A 23,277-nucleotide genomic window follows, 5' to 3' on the forward strand; every position below is an offset into this window, starting at 1 on the left:
GTCTATAATTTCCCAGGTCACCTTTACAACCATTTTAAAAAACTGGCGTTAGATTGGCCACTCTCCAGTCTTCCAAAAATCAGTGGGGTGCGGGGGAAGGCGGTCTGCCCCAGGCCCTCAGGGATCTGGCACCCCCTCCTACTCTCCACCCCTCCCTTCCCACCCCTCCTCCTGACATGTGTGCGCCCCTTCCCCCGTACCTTTTTAACTTTGGCGCGGGCAGCCGTGAACTTGCTGCTTGCGTTGGCTTCGGCGCTCTTTCTGACATCACTTCCGGGATCCGTGCCTAGGAAGGTACTATCGCCTCTTTTTTTTCCTACTGGCCATTCCTGTAAGCTTCATCTCTGAGGATAGTGCCATTGTATAAGTCTCTGGTGAAACCCTATTTGGAATTCTGTGGGCAATCCTGGTGACTACACCACGGAGTCAGTCTAGAAGTGGCTCCAAACTTAGAGCTTTTTAATTGCATAAACATCCGCCTCAGAAGGCTGACCTGGACCCCTGAGGAAGGCTTGGTTAAGCTGAAACACGGACCGTGTCGGGTTCATTGGCACGGACAGGGTCAGCGCCTTTATACAGTGGATGTATTTATTCTGATATCATTCATTGCTCTCAAGAGTATTGCATTCCACAGTTTCCTTTTTTTGATGGGTATCTCTCCCACATCTTTCGCAGTAAGGACCGAAGCAAAGAATTCATTTAGTTTCCCCTCTATGCCTTGTCTTCCCTGAGTGCCCCCTTTACCCCTCAGTCATCCAACATATCAACTGATCTTTTTCTGGCTTATTGATTCTAATATAGCTAAAAAAAAATTCTTATATGTTTTTGCCTCTAAGGCAATCTTCTTTTCAAAGTCTCTCTTTATCTTCCTTATTATCTTCAGTTGGATCCTTCTTCCATTTTTTTTAGATCTAATAGCCTCCTTCATCTCGCTTTTTAACCATACTGGCTGTCCTTTGACCTTCCTTCCACCTTTTCTAATACATGGAATATATCTGTTCTGGGCTTCCAGGAGAGCATTTTTAAGAACACTCACACCTGATGTAAATGTTTGACCTGTGGAGCTGCTCCTCTAAGGTGTTTTGGTTTACCATTTTTCTCATAATAGTCTCCTTTTTGAAAGTTAAATGCCAACGTATTGGATTTCTTGTGTGTATTTAACCCAGTTATTAAATCAAATCTGATCATGCTATGATCACTGTTGTCTAGTGACCCCTGAACCATAACCTTTGGCACCAGATCATGTTAGGACTAAATCAAGAATTGCCCCCCCCCCCATCCCCACCTCCTCTTATTGGTTCCTTGGCCAGCTGTTTCATAAAGCAGGTTTTGATTTCATCCTAACATTTATCCAGTCAATATCAGGTTAATTGAAATCATCCAAATAGGGACAGCTACTAGATCCCTTAGATCCCTTTTATCAAGCCACGTTAGGGTTTTTTATTGCCGGCCGCTGCAGGAAAAGTTCCGACACTCATAGGAGTTCGGTGAGTGTTGGCGCTTTTACCACTGTGGCCAGCAATAAAAAAACACTAACGCGGCTTGAAAAAGGGGAGCTTTAATCAGAAAATCCCAAAATAATAATGCAGCATATAAAGTCTATTGTGCCTTCTCTTCTTGAGCATCCAATAACATTAATAGCGGAGAAAAAAAAGACCTTAGAACCCAAGCCCTTCTAGGACAATATATTGCTATTTGCTACTGACAAGCATTAGTCAAAAACTCCACTTAAATATTTATAACAAATTTGTAACTTCCTATATGCAAACAATGTTCAAACAGATACAATCCCACAAAGAACATAGGGCTCCTTTTCCTAAGCCACGGTAGAGGGGTCTACCTCGGCCCAAAGCACTACATGCTCCGATTTTGCAAACGTCGGCACATTTAGTGCTCCAGGCCATGGCAGAAACCTTTACCGCAGCTTATTAAAACCCAGCAATGGCGACAAGTCCAAAACAAGCAACATCTTCAATCAATTCAGTGACTTATCTGTTAGAGGAATCCAGTAAGCACATTTCACTTCTGGGGCAAAAAAAAAAAAAAAAACCAGCTACTTCAGAGGTGATGGGACTAAAGCGCGCCAGACAATCGTGCACGGACATAGGAGCTCAGACAAAGGCACAGGACATCAGCACACTGGATTAAAAGTTCAATTTAAAGCACACTGAGGAGGTATGCCCCCACTTTACTTAGAAGTGTTGGCGCTGCCATTGAGTTGGGTTAGGGGAACCCCCCCCCCCCCACCACACACACACTTACACTTAAAGAGGAAACTGTAATTTTTCCCTAAAAAAGGGAAAAATTACACGTTCCTCTGTAATGAGGGGGTTCCCCTGAACCCCCCAATGGCAGCGCCAACACTTCTAGGTACCCTCAGAGTGCTTTAAATTGAACTTTTAATCCGGCGCGCTGACGTCCGGCATGCATACGTCTGAGCTCCTTTGTCTTAGCGCGATTGTCTGGCGCGCTTTCATCTATGTACCGAACAATTACTCCATATAGATGCCAGAAATCTCATTGAAGAATAGAAACAAATTCTCACAGTCTCCTAAGACAATCTCCAAAATGGCCATTTTTTTCCAGATAGCAAGTTTAAAATTTTGTATGAATATTCAAGTGGAGATTTCTTATTTTTGTGACTGCTGAGTAATTGAAATCACCCATTATTATTGTATTACCTAATTTGTTAGCTTCCCTAATTCATGTTAACATTTCTAAATCTATCTGTTTGTTCTGGCCAGATGGATAGTAAATATACCCCTATCACTTTCCTTTCCCACGTTCCAAAGTGATTTGCAATTCAAAATGAAACATAAAATTAAAGAAATTTATAATCCTCTGGATGGTCTAAGTCAGGGGTGTCCAACCTGCGGCCCCGTGAAGTATTTTGTGCGGCCTCGGTCGAGGGCGATGCAGTGTTTTCCTCTGCCGCCCCCCGGGTGTTTACCGTCTTGCCGGCTCCCTCCTCTGTCTTGCGGCAGCATTTGCGCGTTTGTGTAGCCCCAGAAACATTTTTTTCGGCTAATGCGGCCCAGGGAAGCCAAAAGATTGAACACCCCTGGTCTAGACCTTTACAAGTGGATGCTGAAAAGTTCTCAGCCCAACCAAGAAGAGAATGACGTGGATATGGTTTAATCACTGATCTGAAACAATGTCAAAACATAGAATTTCATTTCTGCAAATTGGCACTTATCCCCCTCCCCCCCCTTTTTATAAAACTGCGGAAGCGGTTTTTAGCGCAGGCCGGCAGGCTGAATGCTCTATGCTGCTCCCAAAGCTCGCCGGAACTCTATGAGCGTTGGGAGCAGCGCAGAGCATTCAGCGCCCTGGCCTGCGCTAAAAACCGCTTCCGCAGTTTTGTAAAAGGGGGGAGTTAATGAAATAAGATCCCACTCTTTTCAGCTCCAGTGGCAAAATCAACCTCAGAATTTAGGAGGTTGGTTGGTTGGGCTGAGAACTTTTCAGCAGCCCCTCGCGTTTTGCATATAGAAAGTCTATTGAATATAGAATGAGGTGTGATTGACTTCCAGAGAGTGTGAAAAATAAACACATAAATCAGGGGTCGGGAACTCCGGTCCTCGAGAGCCGTATCCAGTCGGGTTTTCAGGATTTCCCCAATGAATATGTATTGAAATCAGTGCGTGCAAATAGATCTCCTGCATATTCATTGGGGAAATCCTGAAAACCCGACTGGAATACGGCTCTCGAGGACCGAAGTTCCCTAGCCCTGACATAAATGAGAGAGGTGGTATGGCCATCATAAAGACTATTGTAACAGTAGGGTAGGTTTATTTGACTTGTAACAGATAAGTGCAATGATTTTTGGCAGCAAAAGCCACCTTCAAATGGAAAACTTTATCCAGTATTTAAAAAGAAGAGAAAAATTGTAACTTTTTTTTTTCCCCCTTTGCAATAAAGTGAAAAAAGTGTGTTTATTGCAGGTAGTGTTTTCCTGCTCTCCCCACATAAATTTTTTTTTTATGTGTGTCAGAATTGCTCCAGTAGGAGTTCATTGGAGAGCTGTAGCTGTAATGTACAGTAGCCTCAAGTAGGAGTAATATTTGCAAGTGTGAGTTGAATATATAGGTATTTAGATGAGGGCACTAATGGAATGTCAACAGTTTAGTCTACTTTGTGCTTTCCAGAGGCCAAAAAGAAATTCTTTAGTTGAGTGAGCATTTAATAAACTTTCAGGAAGCATTCCATCAGCCTCTTTGGTTCAGAACTTTAAATTCCACTTGGGAGCTAGCAATGTGCATCAGACCATATCTGATCGATCAGATGTGCCAGACTAAAATGGCTCCGTAGCAGTCAATGAGATCAGAAATGCACTCCGATAACCAAGAACAAAACTGATAGTCATTTGAAGAGTTTTATTTAACATCTTTGTAAACAAAATCTGAGATGAGCAAAGGACCTTTATGGTTGCCTATGAGATATGAAGTGAATTCATAATTCATAAGGGAATATTTTAAGACTCTATTCTTAGGCACAGCTGAGTCGTTCAGGTTTATTTTCCCCATGAAGTCATTTTCTTAGCTTTGGTTAGTTCAGCTCTTGGAAAAAAAAAAAAAACCCTCAAGAAATGGCTTGAGCCACCATGTAATGAATGTGTTAAGATATTTTTGGCACACAATCTAGCTTCCAGTTAATAGTAGAGGAATCTGCAACCAATAAGGGCTAGCAGATATACAGTAAGAACATAAGAACATAAGCAATGCCTCTACTGTGTCAAACCTGAGATCTATCGTGCCCAGCAGCCCGCTCACGCGGCGGCCCAACAGGTCCAGGACCTGTGCAATAATCCTCTATCTATACCCCTCTATCCCTTTTTCCAGCAGGAAATTGTCCAATCCTTTCTTGAACCCCAGTACCGTACTCTGCCCTATTACGCCCTCTGGAAGTGCATTCCAGGTGTCCACCACACGTTGGGTAAAGAAAAACTTCCTAGCATTCGTTCTGAATCTGTCCCCTTTCAGCTTTTCCGAATGCCCTCTTGTTCTCTTATTTTTTGAAAGTTTGAAGAATCTGTCCCTCTCTACTCTCTCTATGCCCTTCATGATCTTGTAAGTCTCTATCATATCCCCTCTAAGTATATGTTCCTAATGGAGAAAAACCCTAAGCCAGAGATGGACAACTCCGGTCCTCGAGGGCCGAAATCCAGTCGGGTTTTCAGGATTTCCCCAATGAATATGCATTGAAAGCAGTGCATGCAAATAGATCTCCTGCATATTCATTGGGGAAATCCTGAAAACCCAACTGGATTGCGGCCCTCGAGGACCGGATTTGCCCACCCCTGCCCTAAGCACTAAGGCAACTACTGCTTCAAGCTTTGGCAGTCAAAAAAATGCTATCGTAGGTTAAAAAAAAAAACCAAAAAACTCCACTTAATAAGCAAATCCAGAAGCCCAACAGCTTGAAAATTCACTCGCTAAATGCCATATCATACCGTTTCTTATGTTCTGCAATTTTCTGCAAGGATTCATTGCAGCTTACAATAAGATTGATAGGTATCCACTGAAGTTACGATATGAATTTCCAATTACAAATAGGTCTGGGTCAGGAGCAATTATGAAGAGAAGAGATTTGTCTTTAACAGTTTCCTAAAGTGGTCGTTTGAAGAGAGTTGCCAAAAGTATGTTTATTTGGCGTGTAAAGACCGCATTTTGCTTTAACATCAGCACGGTTTACATAAAAACAATAAGGACAGGAACGCCATTTCATTTAAAAGAAAAGATAAAAAGTCAACAACAAATAAAAGTCTAATGGCTGCAAAACAAGATCCTATTAAAAAAAAAAAAAAAAAAACCATTAAGAGAATAAGAATTATTCAAAACACAGCGGTTCGACTAATTTTTGGTCTGACCAACTCTCGCCGCCCGACATCAATTCTGACATCGGAGAGGACGTTCTGGGCCAGCCAATCGCTGCCTGGCTGACCCGGAACGTCCTCTCTGACTTTAGAATTGACGTCGGGCAGCAAAGAGTTGGCCGGCCCCGCGGGGAAGAGAAGCAGGGCGAACTCAGAGCCGGCCTGTTCCCGATGGCGGTAGTGGCAGCCTATTCCCCAGCGGTGGTGGTAGCATTTTCCCAATGGTGGTGGCATAAGGGAGGGGAGGGAGAAAGAAAGAAACGGGGGGTGGACAGGGAGCCAGAAAGAAAGGGGGCAGGGTGAAACAAAGAAAAAGCATAAATGGTGCACGGAGAGAGAGAGAGAAAGACAGACAGAGAAAGAAAGAGGGCATGGAGAGAGAAAGAAAGAAGGGGGCAGGGTGAAACAAAGAAAGAAATGGGGCACGAAGAGAGAGAGAGAGAGAAAGACAGACATACAGAAAGAAAGGGGGTATGGAGAGAGAAGGAAGGGGGCAAGATGAAAGAAAGAAAAAGTTGGGGGAGGGAATGAGGTCTGGAGGAGAGGAAGCATACAGGAGGCTGAAAGAAGGGAAGAAATATTGGATGCACAGTCAGAAGAATAAAGTGCAACCAGAGACTGATGAAATTAACAAACAAAGGTAGAAAAAATGATTTTATTTTCAATTTAGTGATCAAAATGTATCCATTTTGAGAATTTATATATGCTGTCTATATTTTGCACTATAGCCCCCTTTTACTAAACCGCAATAGCGGTTTTTAGCGCAGGGAGCCTATGAGTGTTGAGAGCAGCGTGGGGCATTCAGCGCAGTTCCCTGCGCTAAAAACCGCTATCGTGGTTTAGTAAAAAGGGAGGAGGTATATTTGTCTATTTTTGTACAGTTATTACTGAGGTGACATTGCATAAAGTCATCTGCCTTGACCTCTTTGAAAACCCACAGAATATAAATGATAATTAACATTTTCTCTGCGTACAGTGTTTTATGTTTTTAAAATTTTATTGTTGGTAGATCATTTTGACTTGGCCACAAAGGTAAGGGGGAGGGAGGGAGGGGAGCTGCTGAAAGACATCTAGTAATCCTTGCAGGCTTGACTGTGCAGGGAATTATTTTTGTAAAATCATGTTTTGTTATGTGACTGGCATTATATAGACTTTAATTTCTATGAATGAATGAATAGAATGAAAATGATTACGTGCTTGTTTTTATATGCGTGCGCTGAAGGAAAGTGGAGAGAGAGTGGGCTGAGGACGCTGAAGGGAAATGGGGAAGAGAGAGTGGGGAGAAGACGCTGATTTATAAATTGACAATTGTACAGAATATTGTTTCTTTTTATACTTTAATATAATAAGTTCAATATAAAACAATTCAAGGCTTGTGTGGATGGAATCAGGTGGTTTGCGGGGATGGGGACTGAGCTTACGGGGATTAGTCCAATAAAATGGTATTTTCTTATTTCTCATTATTTGTTTTATTTTTATTTGTTAATTTGTAAAGTGGTGATTGTTATGTATCAGTTTTTTCAAATTTACATCTACTTTCTTTATATTTTGCACAGTATTAGAGGACATGTATTACTGTTTTTGTGGTGTTATAGTGTTGCATTATATGCAGAGTCTGGTTTCTTGGCGGTTCAGTTTAACTTTTGTTTACATATTTCTATTTTTAGTTTGTGATTATTCCATATTGGGCAAGGGTGTATCTGTCTGTGTGTATGAAAGGGACATGGCTTTCTGTTAGCATCGACTGTACAGGATCAATTGACTGTGCAGGATCTGGTTTGTTTAGTTTTACAATGTATGTGTTGGTGTTCTAGTGCTCACTGCAGTGTTTAAGATGCTGCCTTTTCGTAGGTACACTCTTGTTGTGCGATATGTGGATTGTTACTAAAAATCATATTTTTTCATATAGATGGGGGAGGGGAGTCAAAAAATGATGGGCCCAGGGTGTCACATACTCTCTATACGCCACTGCCCCAGTTTATTGATCTTTGGTGTTGTGAACTGGAAATACTGTAAATCCTTCCCAATTATTTCCCATTGAACATTTGTAATTCTGGTCTACTGGTTTCCTGTTAGCTAAAGGGTCAGGGTAAAGGGGTCCAAGCCCCAGGTGAGGCCTCCCCATTTTGTACATATTCCAATTTGTTCTTCTACAGTAATATCCCTATTTTTAGTCTCATGTCAAACAGCCCAGAGAGTGAATATTTGTTTAGAAATATAGATTGGATTTTGATCCTTGTGAAAGCTAGTTATTTTTGTGGATTTTGCCAGATCCTTGTGAAATTTGGTGACCACTTCTCAGTTTTTAGAAAACCACATTTTTCAACTATTTTTAAGCAAGCTAAACATTTTATTTAAAAAATGCTCCCAAATTAACCTTGCATTGCATTATCTGAAAACATATATTAAAACAGTTTTAAAAATTAACCCACCCACCCCTTTTACAAAACTGTGCAAGAGGTTTTTAGCATGCTGAATGCTTGGCGCTGCTCCAATGGTCCTGGGGTTCCTATGAGTGTCAGAGCAGTGCAAAGTACTCAGCACATCGGCTGGCGCTAAAATCCTCTTCCGCAGTTTTGCAAAAGAGTGGGCACGGCTAATGCCGGAAGTGGCTAGTGCCTCCGTGGGCGCAATCATGACAAAGATGGTTGCAGGAAATGTAGGCCTAGAAAGCCCTGGCCTACATTTCTGTGCCTATCTTTCCCAGAGACGCCATTCTGTACGTGGCAGTCGCGTGATTGACACATGATCAGGGCCGCCGATATCAGTGCCATATAGAGAATCTGGGCCTAGGTGCGTGGATGAGAACTTAATAATAGTAAATTCTTTATAAGCAGATCCAGGTGGAACTTCCGTTATAAAATTCATCATCTCAGCACCTATATTTCAGGTACCATCTCTTGAATTTCCCCATGGAACACTGGTTTTAACCCTACTTTCTAATGAGAGAGAAGAACCCCAGGTTTTCTTTATAAAGCACAATTCAATGCAGTTGGGAGCCTAACACTGACAACTCAATTTATAAAGTAGGTTAATTTGTGCAGGAGATAGCTGGTCAATCTTTGTGTTCTAGAAGTGAATTTGCTGAGCTCAGTTGGGGAGTGGGCGAAATCACTTGAGCTCCAAAAACTGCTGTATTACGGTCCTCCTGGTGGGATTTTACTGGATCTTAACATAACCTAGCTGAAGCAGGAACTCTCAGAGTCATGAGGAGGTCTTTAAGGAAAGATTCCCAAAAGAGATCCAGAGAAAACGTTTTGCAGTTAGCTGTCTTCCTTTCTTTCCTTCAATTTTGTCCCTTCACTTTTTGCTTTTACTTCTCTTCTTTCCCCTTCCCAAGTCTCGATGACCCTACCCTGACAGCAGCCACTACCCTTGACCATATCCCCACTTCAGCCGGAGATCCGAAATACCAGCGCCCACGTACCCTATTACGCCAGCAAAGCCTACAGCAGCCCCTGAGTCAGCATCAGAAACAGAACCACAGCCAGCCAACCACCAGCCAGAGTCTAGGTCAGCTGCAACTTCAGTCGCAATCCCAAACTACCTCCTCCAGCAGCAGCAGCGGCAACCCTCGGGGTCAACGCAGTGGCCCAGCACGTCAGGGAAGTTCAGCCGGCTCCAAATATCGTACTGCTGGTGGCAGAAGCCGCTCCAACCCAGGCAGCTGGGACTACGTGGTTGGGCAGATCCGGAATCGAGGACTGGACATGAAATCTTTCCTGTAAGTTGTTTCTTCTTCCTTGTTCTTTAGTTCTTGGCCTTAGTTTTCTGCCTTCCCTGATTTTGCATGATCATGATATCTGCTTCATGCCAGTGAGAGAATCTCCTCAGGCCACATGTTCAAAGCAAACCTATTTGTACTATTTCTGTCCTAGTTGCTGGTAAGTTTATTTCCAAAGAGCTTGTTCAGTTATTTCCAAGAGCTGGTTCAGTTTTTCCCAGTCAGGTCTCAACCACTTCTCACAAAAGTGTAGATGTTTTAGGTTGACCACTGTACAAATCTGTTGAAACCTGAAAGAAAACCACCACTTCAGCTAATAGTAAAAGCTTATGTTTTGGGTAGACATATTAGTTTCCAAGGAGGTCTTTCTGTTGGGTCAATTAAGTATCTCTCTCATTAACTGTTTTTGCAATTGCAAGAATTTTTTTCATAATTGTGACTTTTTCTAACCAAATTCCACAATAAATATCCTTTTTCTCTCCCAATTTACAGTATGTGTAAAAAGAGGGCATTTATGGTGGAATCTATCAATTGGTGTTAGTAACCTGGTCTCATAAAATAGGGCCTGTGGCTAAAATAATATGTCTTAAAGGTAGTCCACATTGATAATTACACCCCTATGTCTTGCATAGAGGTTCTCAATCCCATCCTTGGAACACACCCCGCCAGTCTGATTTTCAAGATATCCACAATGAATAAGCATTAGATAAATTTGCATGCACTTCCTCCATTGTATGCAAATCTATCTCATGTATATTAATTGGGGGTATCCTGAAAACCAGACTAGCTAGGTGTGTCCCAAGAACCCAGTTGAGAACCCATGGGCTAGAACAGGGATAGGCAATTCCGGTCCTCGAGAGCTAGAACCAGGTCAGGTTTTCAGGATATCCACAATGAATATGTATGAGATGGATTTGCATGCACTGCCTCCTTGAGATGCAAATCTATCTCATGCATATTTATTGTGGAGATCCTGAAAACCTGACCTGGCTCTGGCTCTTGAGGACTGGACTTGCCTACTCCTAGGCTAGAAGAAACAATTCTTCTGCTTTCCAATGCTATAGGCCTCCTGACTGTTAAAATCCAAGAAGCTTTGCCCTGGATGATTCCTGCAATGTTCTATTATTGTAGAAAAATGTCCAACTCCCACCCAAGACACCCCCTCAACATGCCCCCTTACGATTTAGATGCACTGCAGCCAAACAGCATAGAAAACTGTCTAAAAATGTGTTTTGAAAATGTTACTTTTTCCCATTTTTTTGGACTTTTTTGCAAATGAGCCACCTAGTCTCTTCTTGTGATTTTGCCAGTCCATTGGTCTGTATTTGGGCCCTTGTGGAGCCACAACTGCATAACAAATAAAATATTTGCCTGGCCCTCCCAAATAGCTATTCATCTCAGCCTCTAGCCCCAGCTATGGTTAATTTTATAGGTTTATTTTATAACAGGCTGTTTAGCAGGTGTGACGGGTATATGCATAAGTTATACCACTTTAAAAAGGGAAATTCTGTGCATACTTGTTCTTTGAAAATCACCTCACAGAAAGTATGTGTACTTAATTGCACCTGCTCTGAGGCAAACACAGTTTTTCAGATTTATTATAGGTGATTATTAAGATATTTAATTTTAAAAAACCACCATAAGAGCATACAAACATCCATATTGGCCAGTGGTCCCTGTAGCCCAGTGTTTCTCAACTTGGTCCTGAAGTACCCCCTTGCCAGTGGTGTTTTCAGGATATCCACGATGAATATGCATGAAAGAAATTTGCAAATCAAGTTTATACATATTCATTGACTGGCAAGGGGGTACTCCAGGACCGAGTTGAGAAACACTGCTCTAGCCCACAGTGGCCAATCCAGGTCACAAGTAGCTGGCAGAAACCCAAATAGTAGCAACTTTCCATGCTATTGATCCCAGAGGCCTCCCCATGTCTGTCTCAAGAGCAGAGAAATCCAACAAGTCTGCAGTAATTTCCATGCAACAAAAACCAAAGGACTTTCCGAAATGATGTACGATATGCCAAGTCTTTTATTAAAGTCAATAAGGTGTTGTTGTCCCAAAAAATGGTCCACTTTAGGTTTGAGACATGGACCCGACACAGTCCGTGTTTCGAAAAACACTTCTTCCTCAGGGGTCCAATATGTTCTGTACCTCAAATGCAATGAACCATATGGGGGTGTAACTGGATTAAAACAGCTTCGAAACTGAGGAGTCTTGCGGTAATGTTTAGTTTGTTTGTACAATAAGTATGGCCCTCTTTTACTAAGCAATGGTAGAAGTTTCTACCACAGCCCAGAACACTAACTTCACCCCCTTTAACAAAACCGTAGCATGGTTTGTAGCACTGGCCATGGCGGTAACAGCTCCAACGCTCATAAGAATTATATGAGCATCGGAGTTTGTTTATTTCTCACCCGCCCTTATCCAGGGCGAGCTACATATTAACATACAAAATAAAAGATTTACATTTCCAAGTTTCCAAGTTTATTAAATAGTTTGATTTATCGCCTATTCAAAATTCTAGGTGATGTACAAATTGTTCAAAAATTTAGTTAACATATCATTTAAAACATACAATAATTTGGGTAAGAAAAGTAAACTTATTTAAATAGATATAAATACATTTAGGTGAGATATTTCTACGTAAAATAATGAAACAAAAGGGAAGTTATTTAATGGTTACATTCATTAAGTTCAATAATTCAAGGGAAGTATATTAGGAAGGGAGACACTGACGATTAACGAAGAAAATTAGATTGGCACTGCAGAAGATTTTAGTCATTAAAAGCATCTGTAAATAGAAAACTTTTAAGTTTGGTCTTAAATTTTTCTAAGTTTTTTTCTTGTCTTAAATAGAGTGGGAGATCATTACAGGACTGAGGGGCTGTTATTGAAAAGATTGTATTGCGCCTTTTGTTAATAACTTTTAATGAGGGAATAGCTAATAAATGTTGATCTTGAGGTAGTATAAGGTATTAAGACTCTAAAAATAAAGGCAGGAGCTTTGAATTCTAAAGCTTTAAAGGTAAGTATATATATAATGCGGTGTGCTACCGGAAGCCAGTGTGCCTTCTTGAGTAATGGTGAAACATGATCAAATTTTTTGGCTTTATAAATAATTTTAATGGAGGCGTTCTGAAGTATTTGTAAACGCCTAAGCTCTTTTTGTGGCAAACCTATAAATAAGGCGTTACAGTAATCAATTTTAGAGATTACAAGGGAATGAAGTAAGATGTTCAAAGATTGTGCACATAAAAATTTTGATATAGATCGGATCTGGCGGAGTCTGTAAAAAGTAGATTTGACCACTTGGCTTATGTGATCGTGGAAAGATAATTTATTATCAAATATTACTCCTAAAATCCTAATATTTTTGGCCATCTGCAGGGAAATGCCTTTAATAGAGATAGGAAAGGAAAGTGTTTCACAATCTTTCCATGGAAAGAGCACAACGTTGGTTTTCTGAATATTTAAAGCTAGTTTATTAGTTTCGAGCCAATAATGAATTTGATCCAGTTTATCATTTATTACTGCTATTTCTTGAGGATTTTTGGTATTGATTGGATGTAATAGTTGTATGTTGTCTGCGTAGGCAAATACTGTAAATCCAATGGATTGACACAATGTCATCAGAGGGGCTAGGAAAATATTAAATAAGATAGGCGAAAGTATTGAACCTTGGGGGATTCCATAAGGCAGTGAATAACTATTTGAGGTGGCATCGTTAAAAAAGACATTCAATGAACGGTTATCGAGGTAAGACTGGAACCAAAGCAGAACTTGATCAGTTAAACCGATTGATTGAAGCCTATTTATTAAGAGACTATGATCAATAGTGTCAAAGGCAGACGATAGATCAAGAGAAATCAAAATTACGGATGTATGGTGATCTAAATGATATAATATAGATGTTTTCATACCAATTAGAGAGTGTTCTGTAGAATGATTTTGTCTGAATCCTGTTTGATTTGGATGCAATACGTTGGTTTTTTCAATGTATTCAGATATTTGGTTAAAAACGATTTTTTCAGTTATTTTAGCTAAGTACGGAATATTAGCAATTGGCCTATAATTAGTTTTTATATCGGAACCTATTTTTTGATCTTTGAGAACTGGGCGTATTGTAGATTTTTTTCCAGGCTGGTGGTACTTTACTTTGTTGTAGACTAATGTTGATTAAAGTATGTATGTAAAGACCAAATATAGAAAAGTATTTCTTGAGGATAGTGGGGATATTGATTCATTGAATGTTCCTTTATGATTGATGGTTTTAATAATCATTTCTAATTCTTTGACTGGGAATGTTAAATTGAGAACATTTTGAAGTAAGTGATGAATTAGATTCATGCTCTAATGTAATTGCAGATTGTTGTTGTAATGTGAAGTTATTTCTGATTTTTTTAATTTTATCAACGAAACTGTCTGCTAATTCTTGTGCGGTTGGAAGAGGTTTAATGTCGTGTGAAAGGTTTTTGGATTGCTGATTAATTGATTTTAAAATATTGTATAGTACGGTAGTATTCTTGGCCTGGATAATTTGCTTTGAGTAATATTTCGATTTTGCATGAATTATTTTTTCTTTGTAGTATGTTGCATGGTCTTTAAATTTTGAAAAATTTGAATGATTTTTGTCTTTTCTCCATTTTCGTTCCAACGAACGAAGTTGTTTTTTGATTAGGTCTAGTTCTGAATTAAACCAAGGATTAATTTTCTGACGTGATGAGATATATTTTGTTTGAGTTGGGGCTAGTTTATCAATTAGGAGCTGGGTAGCATTCTGCCATTTATGTAAAAGGTCTTCTATAGTGGTTGATTCTAAATCTCCAAAATCTAGGCACAGATTTGATGAGATGGATTCGGCTGATAGTTTCCTAAAGTCTTTAAATTGTCTAATTTGGGAAATTTTGTTTGGTTTCGACGGTACTGCTGTGAAAGTTATTGATATTAGATAGTGATCAGACCAGGGTACTGGCTGTGAGGAATGAAATTGAAAGTAAGATTTATTTGATGAAGATGTAGAAGTTAAAATCATATCGATTGTGTGACCAGCTATATGTGTTGGAACTGAAAATAGTGGAGATAATTCTAACAATCTAAGATGAGAAAAAATGTCTTTAGTATAGTTATTGTTTAAATCCTCAAAATGAATATTAAAATCTCCTAAGACCAAGGGATTGGAGGTAGATGACCCAAAATCAAAAAGCAGTGATTGTAAATAGAAGAAATTATTACTATTGACTGGTGGTGGAAGATAGATTAGAAGAATATTTAATTTAGGTTTAGTTCTTAGAGAAAATTGAAGAAATTCGATTGGGGTGTTTATGGGGGATGAATCTAATCTTATCACTAATGAGTCTTGAAAAATAACTGCTAAACCTCCTCCCCGTTTCTGAAGACGATGATTAAAGATGAAGGAAAAACCTGGGGGGCAAGCGTAAGAAAGGTAAGCTTCTTCCCTCTCAGTGAGCCAAGTTTCTACCAAACATAGTATTTTATAAGATGATTGTGTAATAAGATCTTTCATCAAATGATGTTTGCTTTTTAATGAGCGTACATTTATTAACCCTATTTTTATTTAATCTGGTTTTGCACTTCAGAGACACACTATAACAAATTGCATACTTACAAATCAAATCAAATTACATATAACATGCATGTCAACGACGAATTTCAATTTAAGGCCAAAACTGGCCAAACCCATACGTACATCAAAATATAAAATTCCATAAGTCATATAAGATGCCTCAATAACAGACACCAATAAACCAAATAAAACAAACCAGACCATCGAACACTTCCGTGACCAGCACTCAGCACTCAAGAGTTTACCGCCGCTAAAACCATGCTACGAATTCTTTTATTTATTTTCAAATTAAATCATCAAGTTTAACTTATACAGAAAGCAATATTAGCTATTATATATATAAATCAAAGAATACATAAAGACCAAAGGAATAATAAATCTTAGTTAATTATGCTCAAGTCCTCAAATAGGATCCAGGATAATACTATTTAGCGAGAAAGTAAGAAAAATGAACTAAATGTACACTTTAAAGCATAATGATGGCTATAACGCTGAGTACAGGCGTTACATTCCTTAATCAATAGGGTTTAAGATTTTTCTACCTCCAGATGGGACAGCGCCAAGAAAGAAGTCAAATGTTTTGGCTCCAAGAAAACGTATTTAACCGTACGGTACTTACAAGGATGTCGTAAGTAAAAAGTAGCACCCAAAGATACAACCCCACGCTTCTGCGTCTCTCGTGAAAGATCAGGGAGCATCTGGATTTTAAATCCCATGAATTCTTTCTGTCTATATTTAAAGAAAAGTTTTAACAACCAAACTTTATCAATAGAAAGAGCTACAGATATAATCAAAGTAGTTGGCTCATAGGAATTCTATGAGCGTTGGAGGAGCATCTGAGCATTTAGCACTCCGGGCTGTAGTAGAAACCTCTACCACGGCTTAGTAAAAGATGAGTATGTTTGTAACCCACTTAGATATTATAGAGATTGTAGGAAAAAAATTTTAAATAAAAAACTTATTTAAGCTAATCAGCTTATGTCTGTAATAAATATTAGTTCAGCAAAAAACTCTTTATTACTAAAAATTTATCTTGAACATATTAATTTTTATTTTTGACATGTATTCATTCAAATCGATTCTTTCACAATCACAAAATTCACATCACAAGGAAACAAAGGAAGCAGGTCATGGCCAGATGGGCCTCCACGCACTTCCGGGGGCCTTCCAGCCGGGGCACTGGGTTTAGTGTGCAGCCAGCCAGAAAGTTTGTGAGACACTGCTCTAGAGCATTAAGGAGGGATCATGCTTTGATCCCTCCAGTGGGCAACTGCTCAACCAGAGCACTCTTCTGTAACCTAGATGTTCCTGAAACAGGTCTAAATAAGCAGGACTGCCCTGGGTGCCATCATGGTGGGGGCGCCGGCACCTCTTCCCTTCCCCTGTACCTCTAGCTGTTCACTGCCACAAGTAACCACTTGAGCATGCTCCTCGCGACTGCATCGGCTCCAGCTGATGTCACTTCCGGGTGTCACGCATAGGAAGTGATGTCAGAGAGAGATGATGTGGTCACGAGGAGCACATTGAAGTTGTTGGTCACGGTGGTGAACAACTAGAGGTATGGGGGAAGGGAAAGGGGATCGAGGAAGGAGCAGGGGCCGGTATGAGGGTGGGGGAGGAGCACCACCATCCCAGGCGCCTGTTACCCTCACTACGCCGCTGTAAATAAGGATGCCCTTCTTTTTGGACGTGGACATTACGTCCCCTTCGGTAATCACTGTAGGATGTCCAGATTTCAGGCCCTCCCTTGTCCCACCCAAAACACATCCAGAATATGCCCCCTTGCTCTTTGGATATATTGCAGTGTCGGAAATCCCTCTTCTGCCTTTGCAATATCAGGAGTTGGACATCTCAAGCAAATGGATGGACGTCCATTTTGACCTTTGAGGTGTCCAGCTGAAAGCATGGAGATAACCGTGTGTAAACGAATCCCCTGAAGTAGCCTGCTTTCAGGCGAAATAGAAGATCTTTTCTATCGGGACGAAGATTCTCCTTCATATGAGTGTTTAACTCTCTTATATAAGCTATTATGCAGGTTTTACAGCCACGCTATTAAACCCTGTTTTGAATTTGTCTACAGCTGGAGCTGATTGCCATAAATATAGTTAGTTTGGGACTGTTTCACCTAATTATAGAAAATTTATGGACGTTGAAATTCAAATCCTTTGAGAATTTTTTGAAAACTATTCTTCTAAAGAGATGTTGAAGTGTGAAAGCAACTTATAATTGTACGGAGTTTTTTTATAAACCCGTGATGAGGTGGTGAGCTTTGGGTACTTGTGTAGTCCCGGCGACCCACAATTGAGGTTTATTTTTCTCCGTTTATTTATGATTTTGTCAACTGTCCTGTACTTGTTATTATATATTTTTTGGTGTGAATGAACCCCTACTTTAACTATTTACAACGTTTATATTTACAATTTTTTCTTGTTGAAAACAAGCACCATATAACATAGTAAATGTCGGCAGATAAAGACCTGCCTAGTCCATTCTGTCTACCCAACAAGATGGCCAGAGCTGCACAGGTTCACTTCTTCATGAATAAACATGGAATAAACTTAATATCTGTCTCTCCCTTCCAATAGAAGTCTGCCCAGCACCGGCCCTGTTTCCCAATAACTGAAGTTGCTGTTCAAGCCATTCTAGTCTTGATCCTGATCTGTAGTTTGCCATTTACAGTACCCAGATCAAAGAAGTCTGCCCGGCATTGGTCTTACTTCCAAACCTCTGAAGCTGCCATCAGAGCTCACTCCAGTTTTAAGGTCATTTAAGTGTTGCTTTAATTGGAGTCTCTCCTTTTTCCTATACAGTGTTCCCGTGTTTATCCCACAAATTCTTGAATTCTGTCACTATTTTTGCCTGTACGAAGGCATTCCAGTCATCCATCACCCTTTGTCTGAAAAAGTAGTTCCTTTTCTTCTTCATTGAAAAGGATTCTAAGGATTTACCAAAGGATTGTTTTTTGGGTTGCATTATTATACCTTTGTTTTCTATCCTTTATTAATTGTTCCAGTGCGGTTTTAGAAGAGACAATTTCGGTGTGTAAAATTTTGTTTTATGTGCTGAAATGCCCTTGAAAATGACCCTTTCGGTGGGTAAATTGATTACAAGAATGGGTAGTTGGAGACTGTTTCGGTGAAACAATTCCAGTGACCAGGTAGGCCCCACCATTCTGTCTCCCCTAATGAATACAGAGTTAAAACAAAATAAAATGCCCTGTACTGTTGGCCTCCTCTGTTGCTAATTAAACATATTTATCTGCTACCTGTGTTCTCCCTGGAGTGTCAAGGTTAATGACACACAATTAATAATTCCTATATATTATAATACTATTTAATAATTTGTATCTTCATAGTTATTTATGTAAACCGCTGTGAACTTCTTGGAGGTATTGGCAGTATATAAATAAAGATTGTATGGTGTTGCAATGAAAAGGCGACATTTCAAACTACAGGGAGGTGGAAAAAGATGGATATTTTCTTTCACTCACTTCTCACAGATCAGTCTGGTGCTTGAAATGATATTCTCTGACATCTCTTTTGCAACTTTTCTTCTCCATACGATGTCTTCTCCGGTTTTACACATGATTGACTGAACCAGACAGCCTGGTTTGGTTTCATCTTTAATTACGGCATATAAGGATGGTGCCTGTGGCTCTTCTGCACCCTTTCAAGTCAGGAAAGAGTGCTGACCCCGTTGCAAGTTCTCAAATGTTAAAGGCACCACGCGACTTAAGTCTTTGAACTGTAATGAGCACTGGTGCAGACCGAATTTCATACAGCCAATGCAATTCAGTGGAAAAACTACTTGAGCTGGGACCAGAGCGTTTGCCTGCTTTCTGTAATATAAGGCAGCTCTGTGCACTTCGAATTATAGACTGTGTGCAAAAAGCTAAACCTCTTCCTCACCCAGAATTGATTTTGCAAATGCAGACATAACCACAGAAAAGGAAAATATAATAACATAGTAAATGACATAAGGATAGCCTTACTGGATCCAGCCCAGTATCCCGTCTTCACGGAGGCCAATCCAAGTCACAAGTACCTGGCAAAAACCCAAATAGTAGCAGCATTCCATGCCACCGATCCAGGGCAAGAAGTGGTTTCCCCCTTGTCTATCTCAACAGCAGACTATGAACTTTTCCTCCAGAAACTTGTCCAAACCTTTTTTAAAAACAGATGCATTAACCACTCTTACCACATCCACTGGCAACGCATTCCAGAGCTTAACTATTCTCTGAGTGAAAAAATATTTCCTCTTATTGAGTTTTAAAAGTATTACTCTGAAATTCATCGACAAAGGTTCGAGAGGAGATCCAGGAAACTACAGACCGGTGAGTCTGACCTCGGTACCGGGAAAGATGGTAAAGCGCTGATAAAGGACCGCATCATTGATCACCTTGACGGACACAATCTGATGACCAGCCAGCATGGCTTCAGCAAGGGGAGATCTTACTTGACAAACTTGTTGCACTTCTTCAAGGGAGTAAACAGGCATATAGACAAGGGCGAGCTGGTTGACATTATATATCTGGATTTTCAGAAGGTGTTCGACAAGGTCCCACATGAACGACGACTACGAAAAATTGCGAGCCATGGAATCGAGGGTGACATACTCATGTGGATAAAAAACTGGCTGGTGGATAGGAAACAGAGAGTGGGGGTACCGGGCCATGGTACGCCGTCACCTGGAATACTGCGTCCAGCATTGGTCACCGTACATGAAGGAAGGGCACAGTACTACTCGAAAGGGTCCAGAGAAGAGCAACTAAAATGGTTAAGGGGCTGGAGGAGTTGCCGTATAGCGAGAGATTAGAGAAACTGGGCCTCTTCTCCCTCGAAAAGAGGGGATATGATAGAAACATTCAAGATACTGAAGGGACTAGACTTAGTAGATAAAGACAGGTTGTTCGCCCTCCCCAAGGTAAAGAGAACGAGAGGGCACTCTCTAAAGTTAAAAGGGGAGCATTTAGCACTAAGGGCCGCAGTAGAAACCTCTACCATGGCTTAGTAAAAGGGAGAGTTAATAAGGACTTTTGGGATGCATGCAGGAATTTGTATGTTTCTTCTGATTTATGGAAATATCGTTCATGCACTATTTTTCTTTTTCAAGAGACTCTTAATGTAAATGTGTGGCATTCTCTCCCCCCCCCCACCCCACCCTTCCTAGGCTTGGCATCCAGGCTTGGTGCTCTGCTTGCCCACCCCTTTTGATAGTCCTGCTTGTTATAAAAACAAAATTGGAAAAACACACTGAAGTACCCACGCTTTCCAAAGGCGTTGTTTTTCTTGCACGCTAACATCCAACATGTTTTTCGGTATGTGTGTGTCCATGAACTTTTTCAAGTTGCATCAGCTCTGCAGGTCTCCAAGCACTGCTGAACCGAATTCACTAATATCGAAAACCATAAGTCCGACCCTTTTTCTCCCTTTCCCTTATCCTCTTCGTCGTGTGCCTAAATAAGATGCAGCATTCACTACTGATTTCTACTGTGGCCCAGAGTGCTATAGGCTCCAACACTGCTCATAGGAATTCTACCGGTGTTGAAGCAGCGTTGGAGCATTTGCACCCTGGGTTGTGGTAGAAACGTCTTCCGCAGCTTAATAAAAAAGGGCCTTTATTCCATCTTCCTGCTATACTGATAAGCCTTTTTGTTTTATTTATTTATTTTCTTTTGGGGGGTGGGGTTTATCTATGAAATTTTTTGCAACACTTTCCTCTCTAAAACTTCTCCGTTTCAGAAGGTCCATCCATCCATGTTTTTGTTTAATGTTAACTTAAAACTGCCCTGTCATTAACTTTAAAAAGAAGCACAGATGGAGGGAAAAAGTGAAAGAAAAGGTACAGTTGGTGCTTGTAGAAGGTTTACGTGAAGAGAAAGGAAAAGGTACTAATCTTGCACTACATGCTCTAGTACAGGGGTGTCCAACCTGCGGCCCCGTGAAGGATTTTATGTGGCCCCGGTCGAGGGCGATGCAGTGTTTTCCTCTGCTGCCCCTGGGTGTTTACCTTCTTGCCAGCTCCCTCCTCTGTCTTGCTGCAGCGTTTGCGCATTTGTGTGGCCCCAGAAACATTTTTTTCGGCCAATGCGGCCCAGGGAAGCCAAAAGGTTGGACACTCCTGCTCTAGTATATCCCGTCCCGTAATTGGGGGGGGGGGAGGGTATGTGTGACTACTAGAAGATTGATGAACTCACTCAAACCTTCGAAGCCAATGCAACTGGTGGTACTGTAATCGTAAATTAATGGAATTGTTCTTTGTGCCACCCCTAAAATTGTTCCAGTCTGGGTGGCTGCCTAACTTTTTTCAATCCTAGATGACTATAGAACGTTAGACAATGCACGCATTTGTCAGTAAATAAGTGATGATGAAATTTTTTCAAAGCTGTTAAAATCTGAGAACTGTCTTTCTTTTTAGATCTCTGTTCTCCTTGTTTTTTTTTCCTCCTGCCTGCTCCTTATGCTTTTTCTTCTTCTTCTTTTCCTTTCCTTCCTTCCACATGCTTCTTGAATCTGGGGCATATATCCCCCCATGCCGGCGGGCTTCCATCTGGACAGGGAAGGCAGGATGGTGGTGCTGTCCTTGGTTCTGGGGCTCTCGGAGCAGGACGACTTTGCCAATATTCCTGATCTGCAAGGCGCTGGAAATCAGCAGAACCAGAACTGTCAGGGTGACAAGAGGTATGAGCAGGAGAGAGGGCACGCTAAGGATGGCGGCGTTATATGAAGATTAGGCGTTATGGAAGGGTTGCAAATACCTGGTATGCAAACACAAATGTAGGTACCAGAGAAAAGTGGAGAATGATACTAAGCAATGATGCCATTAAATACCAGAAGAGGTTAGGTTCAGTGCTTTTGCCCACTAGGACTGGCCAGGATCTAAAGGTTGAGCTTTTTCCTCCATATTGCTTCATTTCTGAAAATGCCCCATCCATATGAGTGTGCGAAACCATTCTCTTAACCCCGAATTGTTTGACAGCCCTAAAGGTAACAGAACTGGGGTGATTTTGAAAATGGGGAGAAAATGAACAAGTGGCTAATCCAGGTGCCCACAATTATGTTTATTTATTTATTTAAGATTTGATATACCGCTCCTGCATTTTACTGACCTAAGCGGTTTACAATGGATCACACTAAGGGCTCCGTTTACAAAGGCGTGCTAGCGGTTTTAACGCACGCGCTAAAATGCCACACGCACTAGCCGCTACCGCCTCCTCTTGAGCAGGTGGTAGTTTTGCGGGTAGCTTGCGCTATGCTAAAAACGTTAGCGCACCTTTGTAAAAGAGCCCTAAAATGAAATTAGGTACTTGAGAAAAACAGCCCTATCTGTCCCGAAGGCTCACAATCTAGCTAAAATAACTGATTAAAATAAAAATATGTAATGCATTTCTAAGATAAAAAATCAAAGAAATAGAAAAGCAATATATTAAATTAAAGTAATATATGAAAGAGATACTGGATAAGAAAAATTGGGCAATAGCAGAACGGAAAAAACTGTAACGGGAACAATTAAGTGAGAAAGAGAAAGAGGGATTGAGCTGAAAAAAAGACAAGGGAGCCGTCAGCCACTGGTATGAAATGTGGACAACTCATGTCTTCCTTGTGAGTAAAGAAGATTTAGGGTTGCAAGGTTAACAAAAAAGAAGCAACGTTGCTTTACATTTTTAAAAGCTCTTCTCTTACTCAGTAGAAAGCCAAGTCTGACAAAAACTGCGCAGAATCCGACGACCATCAAAATACCAGAATAGTCTTTGTGGTTTTAACATGCCTCTGCGCCCCTGAATCCAAACACTGAGTCAATAAAAGATCTGAAACGTTAGATGACAAAGGAAGGAGGGAAAGGCTCTGGTGGCTCAGTGGACGCTGAGTGGGGTCAGGTCTTCCATTTGCGGTGTCAGCTAGGGCTGGGGGGAAGTCCATGTATGCACGGATGCCACACGATGACGTCACGCGCAGACTTCCTCCCTGCCTGACCAGAGCAGGCAGAACTGGGCGGGTGTGGGGGGCAGATCTAGGGGGTCTAGATTTTCCGATTGGAAAATCTGGCAACCCTAATCAGCACATCATTCACAACCACTGGCAGGAAGGCAGT

The 23,277-nt window shown here is 40.9% G+C and overlaps 2 protein-coding genes across 16 annotated transcripts in view; both read left to right on the forward strand.

Annotated features, from left to right (window-relative positions):
- Window positions 1-23,277, forward strand: part of LOC117352063 (nitric oxide synthase-interacting protein-like) — a 742,171-nt gene that overhangs the window by 428,074 nt on the left and 290,820 nt on the right. The gene's annotated exons all lie outside the window — the stretch shown is intronic.
- The window catches only part of SYT7 (synaptotagmin 7), a 425,674-nt gene that overhangs the window by 306,797 nt on the left and 95,600 nt on the right, over window positions 1-23,277 (forward strand). For 12 of the 15 annotated variants that reach the window (XM_033928077.1, XM_033928080.1, XM_033928082.1 and 9 more), the window contains 2 exons: window positions 9,216-9,599; window positions 21,744-21,866. The exons of 2 other annotated variants lie outside the window; for them this stretch is intronic. In XM_033928077.1, coding sequence (XP_033783968.1) covers window positions 9,216-9,599; window positions 21,744-21,866 — 507 coding nt within the window. The remainder of the gene's footprint in view (window positions 1-9,215; window positions 9,600-21,743; window positions 21,867-23,277) is intronic. One more of the 15 variants, XM_033928081.1, reaches the window with a different exon arrangement.

Source organism: Geotrypetes seraphini, chromosome 19 (assembly GCF_902459505.1).
Source record: "Geotrypetes seraphini chromosome 19, aGeoSer1.1, whole genome shotgun sequence".
NCBI classification, from domain to species: Eukaryota; Metazoa; Chordata; class Amphibia; order Gymnophiona; family Dermophiidae; genus Geotrypetes; species Geotrypetes seraphini.